We start from the raw sequence: 9,929 nt of genomic DNA, 5'->3' as shown, positions 1-9,929 counted from the left end.
TGAATGAATCTAACTCTATGTATGCTGGTCTCTATTGGCAGACATGCTTTAAGTCATAGCACCGTACTTCTTTAGGAAGGTCCACTCACATCCTCAACCATTTAAGATATCTTGGATTCTCTCACGGATCATTTCACCGGTCTTGAGCAACCGATTGGTAATGGGTCCTTCATCCCTCAGGACAAACCATGGCGGGGGGTTAAGTCAACACACTCTCTCACAACCATTTGGTATAAGTATTGGCGCATGTCGGGGTAAAACCTAGCCAAATGCAAGTCTTCTACTTAGTTACATCAAGTCGAGATCCAGATACTTCCATTCCTCGTCCCCGACGATCCTTTCCGGTATCCTTCACACTAGAGTCCTCATAGTCCCACGACTACGGACTCATCAACCCTATTGGTTATCCACATATGGTAAACGGGAAGCTCTCACGTCCTCTCACGGGTTGGTTACCGGTCTTAAGCGCCCGTGAGCCCAAGTCTAACCATATGCAACCCTACCAATAAATGGCCCCCACAATGTGATTCCTGTCCTCTCACGGGTTGGTTACCGGTCTTGAGCGCCCATGAATCCCCATTGCTACCACGGGTCGTTCGGTCTCAATACCCCTCCGATTAGGGTCGACATAACAGGACATCCTATCCAAACACTACTAGACAATCCTAGATATGTCATCCAACGGTTTAGGAAGGTGTCCGGAGGGGCATCTCCGGAAACATCCCATAATATTCCCGTAGTAGTCCAAGGACAGAAGTGTCAAAAGGACACCTCTCCTTTCCAAACCATACTTAAGCATACACATGCATCAATTCATATCATCACATATATGGTAACTTCATATATGGAAAGAAATCAATAAGTACAATCAACTTGTATAACATTGGTAAGTAAATCATACATGAATCAATCTAATATGAATAAGTAATGCTACCGTAATCAAAGTTATGCAACGAGGAGTATATCATTGTAAGAATCTAATTTAGGAATCATATCAATGATATTCAAATATAGAAACTAGATTCATGCTATCTATGTAATTAAGGAAATAACCATCCTTACCTTTTATAACTCGCAAGGAATCCTAAGAAATCAAGTAAGATCTTGGCAAACTTGAGAAGAAGGTCCTAAACAAGTATATACAACATATTAGGAAAGATCCCTAACGAGAAAAGATACCAAAACCTCCAACACGGACCAATTGGAGTTCTTTGTACTCATTGGTCGAGTGGATTGGTCGATTGGTCGATCGACCAATCGATCGACCAATGCGGACGATAAGCCTAAAAAAAACAGAGTTTTAAGATATGAAATCCGAATTTGGTGGTTCAAAAGGGTACTAATCAAGGGGTAAACTACATCAGTAGTATTCTAACATATAGGGGATCTCAAAACATTAATCCAAACAAGACATCAAGATCCAAATTAGGAAACAAAAAGTTACCATAATTAGATCAACCATGGATCTTGATAAATTCGAAATAGAAATCAAAGACAAGAACAATAGGAGGATGGATCATTGCTTCAGGTAAAGGTATCATGAAAACATACTTAGATCTTCAAGGAAAAAGCTTAGAAGCATAAATCTAAATAAGGAAATAAAACCTACCATATATGTAACTACCATGCTTCATGAAGAACACATAGTATGGTAGAAGAGAACAACTAGAAATTGATAGATTATGGATCATGGAAAGAAAACACAGTAATTAACTACTAACATGATCAATATCGAAGATCCAAAGAGATCAGAATTCAAATCAGAAGTTTAACAAGATTAGATCATGGTTTGATCATGATTCCTTCAAAAGCTTGCAATGATCATGGTTAAGATCATTGTTCTAGCCTCAAATCCTTAGGATGATCATGAGAACATGTTCAAAGATGTTTGCAACAGAGAATGCAGCATCTCTTCTCTTGTCTCAACTCAAAAAGGAAAGAAAAACAAAGATGGAGGAGAAGAAGAGAGATTAGACATACCTTTTGATGCAAAAGGAAGAGTTTCGACGAAGATCCGTCAAGAAAACACCAAGGATGCAAGGGAGATGACTTGCAGAGGTCTTTGGTTCTTTCCAGAGAGTTTGGAGGCAGCAAATACGAAGTGGACTCGAGATTGGACTTAAATAGAGCAAGAAAAACCTAATTGCCAAAGACAAGCACTCATTGGTCGAGTGGATTGGTCGACCGGCCCGATCAATCGACCAATGCGACAAACAAGACCAAAACAGGGAATTGAAGGCCCGGATCAAATCCAATCCTAAAGGGGTTTTGCACACAAGTCAATTGACTTACCTAATAGGTAGAAATGCCTTCAAACCAAGATAGAGAGCACTCCAAGTCCATCAACTAATCAGATCTTCATCAAGATTCAGTTTCCATAAATAGAACTTCATCATCAACTTTGATGGATTCAAAGCCAGACACCAAGTCCTCCACTGGGATGGCCCAAAGCTGACTTCTTACTTTACTTCAGGTCATTGGACCTACAAATAACAAGGTTTCGGGGCAAGGGGGGGGGGGGGGTGGGGCGAAACACCCCCCCCCCCGGGGGAAAAAAAAAAAAAAAAAAAAAAAAGAAAACGGGGAAGAAAGAAGGGGGGGCCCCCCCCCCCAAGGGTAAGCATCAAATACATTCCGAGTATAATCTTGTGTAATCCTTGCACGGGACCTTAACTGCATTCCTTTGTCGACTTAGGGCCATTGGAGGCGGTTGCGTGGTATTCTAGCCGGTCCGCATCTAACCCTTTTTGCAGGACTCATCGTCTTCGGCACAAGGGGAGGTTTAGTCGGGAGCATCATCAATATAACTGAGACGCATCAGTTTCCATCAAATTTGGAATATACGATTGTAGCATACATGGAAACTACAACTGACTCAAATAGAAAGGGGAAAAACCCTACAATTGGACGACTACCAAGAAAGATTATGAATGAATCCAACAGTCAAGAATAAGAGGTGAATCCTATATAAACTAAAGTATCTCACAAATTAGAGGTATCTAAATCGTTTACCTCCATTGCCATCCCGACCGTGGAGATAGCACACATATAATCTTGTTTTGCAGGCACGCATTAAGGATTGATCAATTTTTGGACGCATCAATCGTGAACTAATGATGTTGGGTCCTTCTCTTTGGACTTCAAGAAACAATACGACAACAACTAATTGTTCAACAATTTGTCTTAGACTTGATAGATTTAAAGGAGTGGTTGCACTATACTCTGGTGCCATGGCTAGTCTATCTAGTTTCATTGTTGCTACAAATCATAGGGTTGTCAAAATTTGTCATATAAATTATTTATTTATTTATTTGTAATAGGTGATTTTATATATTATGGAGGGAGATATTATATAATATAAGGTAAAACTTCGCCCCTAGCCTCGAGGAGATTTGAACTCTGATCTCCTACTTAGAGGTGTTGAGTTTTTATTAGTTGAGCCACCCCTTAGGCTGCGTTTGTTTGCAAAGGTGGGGTGGGAAAAAATGTGGGCCCCAAATGTAGTGGGGTGAGGGAGAAGGAAATGAAATGAAGAGATTTTGTAGAAAAATATTAATTGTGGGTCTTACTTGTTACTTTTCCACACTTTTTCAAGGCTGCATTTGTTTGTAAAGGTGGGGTGGGAAAAAAAAAAAAAAAAAAAAAAAAACATGTGAGCCCCATGTGTAGTGGGGTGAGGGAGAAGAAAAGGAAAGGAAAGGGTTTTGTGGAAAAATGGTAGTGGTGGGTCCCACCACTTTTTACTTTTCCACAAAATTTGTAGGGTTTTAAAATGGCTTGGGGTGGGAAAGTTGGGCTGCCACATCACCATACAAGTTTCCTTAATTCAAGGAAGCTTGTCTCTCATTTTCTCACCCTAAGCAACCAAACAATCTACAATTTTGGGATTTAACGAAAAAGTAAGAAACAAGAATTTTTCCACCCTTTTTTCTCACTCCACTTTTATTTCAGCAAACAAACACAGCTTAAAGTTCCACACATTTTGTGGAGTTTTATAAAGGCTTGAGGTGGAAAAGTTGGTTGCTATCTCACCAGACAAGTTTTATAACTTTCCCACCCCAAACAACCAAAAAAACTACATTTTTGGGATTTAAAGAAAAAATTTGTTTTTTAAAGAATTTTCCCACCCTATTTTTATTCCAGCAAACAAATGCAGCCTTAAAGATTAAGACTTTCCGTGTCTAATGCAGGGTACCTTGTGTCGTCGATAAATCGCCGACACGGGGCGATTTTTCGTTGTGTCGCTGGGGGGCGACACCAAAACCCCCAGCGACACCGACTTTACCAAAAGTCGGCGATATGTCGCCGATTCGTCGCCGAGAATCGGCGATATGTCGCTGATTCGTCGCCGAGAATCGGCGATATGTCGCCGATAGTCGACTTTCTCGACGACTCTACCCCCACCTCCGGAACCCAGGCGAGAACTACCTCCACCCCCACCTCCGGAACCCAGGCGAGAACTACCTCCACCCCCACCTCCAGCATCCAAGCCAGAGCCACCTCCACCCCCATTCAATGGAGATCGAAACTCCATTTGTGAAGAGTTTTGCAGAATGCAAGTTGAGAGAGAGAGAGAGAGAGAGAGAGAGAGAGAGAGAGAGAGAGAGAGAGAGAGAGAGAGAGAGAGAGAGAGAGAGAGAGAGGATTGAAAGTCGAAACCGCATATGTGATTTGCAGACAATCGCTCGTTTTCTTTCTCTTCCACTGCTTGCTCTCAAGTCTCAAGTCTCAAGCATGCAGAGTTGCCTCCATCAGTTTCCGCACCAGCTCCTGCAACTATACGTCTGTACCACCATCGTTGCCGCCCCCAGTGCCCTCTCCGGCCAAAACACCACCTGCACGGCTGCACCAGTACCAGGCTACCAGCGGTCCAGCACCAGCCGAAACCCCATCCCACGTCGAACAGCTCTGGTGCTATTGCTCCTCCTACTGCTGTTTCGAAATCCTAGAAAAAATCGTTCAAGAATGGCAGTGTCTTCCAAGTTCCATGCCTTCTTCTTCTTTGGGAGATTTGAAGATTTATCTATCTCGCCTTCGCAGCAACAACCATCAGGTAATCGTAGAACAGTAGAGGTGAAATCGAAATCAAAACCCTCTTCTTTAACCTGTTCTTGCCGGATTTTGGACTCTGGCTATTCGTTTTGGAACTTGAGAAGTGAGAACAGAGGTTGGACGGTGAGAAACGTGAATGGGAAAGGCAGGGGCGGAAATAACAAAGTTGGGTTGGATGAGTTTCTTGTGCGTGTCTTCACAATTAGCCAAATACTTGGGCATTTAATCACACCGTTGATTTAGCATCTCCCTAAGTGTTCTTTTTATTATATCGTTTTTTATCACTAATTGAATGAACAAAAGTCGGGCGACATGTCCGACATGTCGCTCATGTCGCCCATGTCGCCAGGCGCTGACACGGCGACACCAAGCGACATGTCGGACATTGGTCTAATGTACATGTCCATGGTTGTTCCCAGTCCTAGTGACTCGTCCAGGTTGGATGGGGTCATGGGGTGCATCCTGGAGAGCTGTACCGAGCTACTTTTTTGTTTTTGATTATTTGGGATTATCAATCAAAATCAAAATAAATATAAAAAAGAAAAAAGGGGAACCCTGACTAGGGTTTAACAAACTCATTATATGATTCAAACCCTGACTAGGGTTTTAGAAACTGGAACGCTTCTCATCGTGGAGCTCGGCGAATTTCCAGTGCCGGTTGGTCACCCTATTTATCCTTACTACCATGGTTCTAACAATGAATCTCCTCCATCCTATTGCTCCAAAACCTTATTTTTATCAGCAAACCCCTTTCTCCTTGGTCGTAGATGGTGGGTTTTAATCCTTCTTCCATTGAAGACCTCGGGAAACCTCTTCCCATACTCCCCAAGCAATTGGACGATTTCTTTCCACTGGTTATCGAGGATTTTATGGATTTTGATTCTTTAGATTGGGGTGTTGAGAACGACCCAATTCAAATACCAGTTGAAGGAGAAAACCGAGGTGGTTCCGATGGCTCTGATGCTAGTAGGAGTGTTGGAGTTGAAGACACCCTCAAAGGAACTGGCGATGGTAACCCATTTGTAGAGGCAGGAGTTCCGGTGGAGCTCGGTAATCCTGGTAATCAAATAGAGGAAGGGATGGAGAAGATTAATTTGCTCGGTTCTTTGGAGAGTTCTTTGGAGAGTTCTGTTGGAGTTTCTATTAACTCTGAAAACGTGCCTGAGTTTGATGAGCAGGGTTCAGGTGGATGCGTGGCTGTTGTTCAGAACGTATCTGAAAAAACAGTGTCAGGTGCTAATGGAGATATAGGACTTAATGTCGGTTTGGATATTAAACTGGAAAAGCCGGAGAAGGTGACTTTTGTTGGTGTTTCGGGGACGTCTGCTCGAACTTCAGAGCCTGACGGATGGGATTTAAGGTCTCTTCAAATAGAGGAGGTGATAGAAAAGAATAGTTCCGTTGATGCTTCCAAGAGTGCTGTTCTGGTTTCCTTAAAGTCTGAAAATATAACAGATTCTGATGAAAAGGGATCGGATGGAAGCGTGGCTGCTGTTCCGACTGTCACTGAAGGAACAGTAGTAGTTGCAAGTGGAGAACAGGATTCTAAGGTCACTTCAGATACTACTCTGGGAAAGCAGGAGGATGGCAGGAGTGACAAGAAGGGTGGTGAATTAAGTGATGAAGATGAGAATGATAGTAGTTCTGAATCGGAGAGTGAGGTTTCTTCTTCATCATCTTCATCTTCTTCATGTAGTGACAGTGAGGAAGAAGAGGAAGAGGAAGAGGTGGATGATGATGTGAGAGAAATGGAAGAAGGTGAGATAATGGATTTAGAGGTAGATGTTATTGCTGGAGACAGTGATGCTGAAGAGGATGGGGGTGCAGTTAAAGGACCAATAATATCGAAGAATGAGGTTCAGGTAATATGGCAGCTTTAATTCTCTTATATTAGAGCATATTTTTTGCCTTCATCTTGTTAGCATTTTATGAACAAAAGTGCAATTTTAAACTGCTGCATTTTTTTTATAGAATTATAAATGTGCCTGAAATTCCGTATTATGTTTCACTATTAAGATTGAATATTTTGTAATATCAAGTTTTAGTAAATGCTATAAATAAAAATTTTAGGTGCAGTGAGTTTGTGGGCATACGACATTCTGAAGCTATATCCATGCCTTAGGATCTGATGGAGCTAGTGTGTGGTATAACTGAGTAATATAGGAATTGGTGAGAGTATAATTCACTCGAACTGAGTTGTTACAAAATTACCTCATGGTTGGTACCTTTTGTATAGTTAGTTTGATCTGGTGAATTTAAATGACATTGTTCAAAGACTGAATAGTAAAGATAAGTGAAATGAAATTGCTCTTTCTAAGCCGTGAGATCTTCAGGAAACTTGCAGTATTCTTGCTGCAGAGTCTACTCATTGATAATTGTGTTTTATTTTTAAATCATCTATGCTTGGCAATCAGAATGTTAATATTTTTAATGAAAGGAATTTTCTTGCAGATCCTTCCTCCAGTTCCTCCAGTGGAGGTTGCCCTTGAACCTCATCATCAGACCTTGCCTGTTGGAGTTATTTTATCTGTAAGTCCTTGAAACTAGAATACAATCTCCCCCCCCCCCCCCCCAAAAAAAAAAAAAAAAAAAAGAAAAAGTTCTATCATTCCTAATCTTATTTGTATTCTCAGTCTTCCACAACTTGGCTCCATTTTTTATTTTTTGATTTGGTTAGCTTCAAAGTTCTTTTATAGCCCCAGTAAAGACAATAACTGATGAAAGTACATTTAGAAGCACTTGACTTTGGCAATCTATCTCTTGACTGTTTAAACTGTTTTCGATTTTCAGATCATGGGGACTAAAGTCATCGTGGAAGGGTCAGAGAAGCACAATCCTCTTAATGAGGGTTCTATCCTCTGGATCACAGAAAGTAGGTTGCCACTAGGTCTGGTAGATGAGATATTTGGACCTGTCGAGAGCCCATACTATGTTGTACGTTACAACTCAGACAAGGAGGTTCCTGCTGGAATATGTCATGGCACTCCTGTGTCTTTTGTCGACAATTTTGCTTCCTTTATTCTTAAAGACAATAGTCTCTATAAGAAAGGATATGATGCCTCTGGTGAGAATGACGAAGAAGTTTTTGATGAATTAGAGTTTTCTGATGACGAAAAGGAAGCTGAGTATAAAAAAATGATCAAGATGGCAAAGCAAGGCTCAAATGGTCGAAAACGTGGTAACAAAGATTTCGTTGACAGGAAGAAAGCTCAACAAAAGGGTGAATTCCAGAAGAAAATTCACCCCTCAGTCCCTCCAGGATTAGAGCCTATTCATTGTGGTGGTCGGCCACCTGAAATTCCAAACCAACGCCATACACCATCTGCTGCAGTACCAGTTGGTTGTGGTGGTTTTGCTTCCTCTAATGGCACTGGCACTGGACCAGGCACTGCTAGTATGTCTTCCTTTGTTCCATCCGTTTCACAAGTGGGGGTGGGGCAGGGGCAGGGGCAGTCTACCTATTTTATGCCTCAGACAAATAATGGCGTTTGGACAAATGGGATGCAATTTCAGCAGCAGCAGCAGCAGCAACAACAGCAACTGCAACTGCATCAGCAACTGCACCAACAGCAACAACAGCTGCTGCACCAACAGCAACAACAGCTGTTGCACCAACAGCATGCTGTCTTTCCTAATGGATTTCCAACTAACAGCCTACCTCCTCTGCAACAGAATGTGCCCCTACCTTGTGGGCAGCCTTTCCAGCAACCTCATTCATTATTTATGAATTTACCAAATGGAATGCCAGTTCAGCAGCAGTTCAATCCTAGTCAGATGCTACTGCAAAATATGTTGCTACCATCTGGGCAATCAAATTTCACCACAAGGCCTTTATCAACACCTTGGACAGGGGTTGTGGGCCATCCTGGATTCAACCAGGCAACATATGGTATGGGCTTTCCAAATCAGCTTGGAAACTCATCAGTGAATTCTAGTCAGCAAGGAGTTGCATCTATTGGAGCATGTAATGAACAGAATTTTGGAGCACAACCACCTGCAGTTACTCAAGGAAACTTTGCAGCTCCCCAGCAATTTAATCAGGGAGCACGTTCTACTCGGGGAAGAAAGCCATACCGGCAAGGTAGTGGTAGTTTTGTGCGTGGTAGAGGTCGGAGATAATCTGGGTGTGAGGTAATCTTCTGGTGCTTCACCAGATGAGAGATGTAGAACTGAATTATGGATTATGTAAAATATTTTCTAATATAAGTCAAAATGTTGCATAAATTTCCACATTGAGTCTTCTTTCTTTCCTAACATATTAATTGCTATTGCTTGCACTTCTTCATGGTTCTAGCACTGTTTTGTCAGATACTTTATATGTTATTTGTTATTCATGTCATTTTGATCTCATGTGGGATGCTACTGTGATATTGATTGATCGGTTAATGTTATAAAGAAGAATCATTTGAGGATTACAATGGGAGAATTCCTTCCTTACAAAGGTTCGGAAAAGTAGACTAACCTAACCTTTAAAAATATGACCTGATTGAGTTGGCTTACATTTCTGTGAGCCATACTCATGACTTACATTCTAACTCTGTAATCTGATCATTTTGATGTTTGAATTTTGAGGGGAAAAATGAAAGATGATTGCATCAATCCTCACTGTTTGACAGCTTTTCAGAACTCTAGGCGTGCACTGGGCATCTTCCAGTTTGGGTCCAGTAAAGGAGCTGGATCCACAGTTGTAAACGATGGGCTGGGAACTTGTTTTAATTACAGAATTTTTTGGGCGCACTTGGACTTGTTTCATATCAACTGTTCTGAGTGTGAGTGATACTTTGTGATAATTTCTGGTTAGATCGTGCGGTTTCCTTCCACCAAAGGCTTTTCACTCTTTCTGAAACCGGATTGAAGCCCCATTACATATTCCAGTG

General features: G+C 41.6%; 1 protein-coding gene across 1 annotated transcript; it reads left to right on the top strand.

Moving 5' to 3' along the window:
• The first annotated feature begins 5,632 nt into the window (after positions 1 to 5,632).
• Positions 5,633 to 9,171, top strand: LOC149026239 (uncharacterized). The gene is made up of 3 exons (XM_089143631.1): positions 5,633 to 6,914; positions 7,504 to 7,581; positions 7,843 to 9,171. Exons 1-3 carry the CDS (start codon positions 5,820 to 5,822, stop codon positions 9,169 to 9,171), a joined length of 2,502 nt encoding a protein of 833 aa, XP_088999757.1. The 5' UTR covers positions 5,633 to 5,819.
• Positions 9,172 to 9,929: the final 758 nt, after the last annotated feature.

The sequence above is a fragment of the Hakea prostrata genome, chromosome 2, assembly GCF_041222555.1.
Source record: "Hakea prostrata isolate BN-2017 chromosome 2, UWA_Hpros_2, whole genome shotgun sequence".
NCBI classification, from domain to species: Eukaryota; Viridiplantae; Streptophyta; class Magnoliopsida; order Proteales; family Proteaceae; genus Hakea; species Hakea prostrata.
Note: the sequence above shows the minus strand (reverse complement) of the source record. Positions and strands in the feature narration are given on the sequence as shown.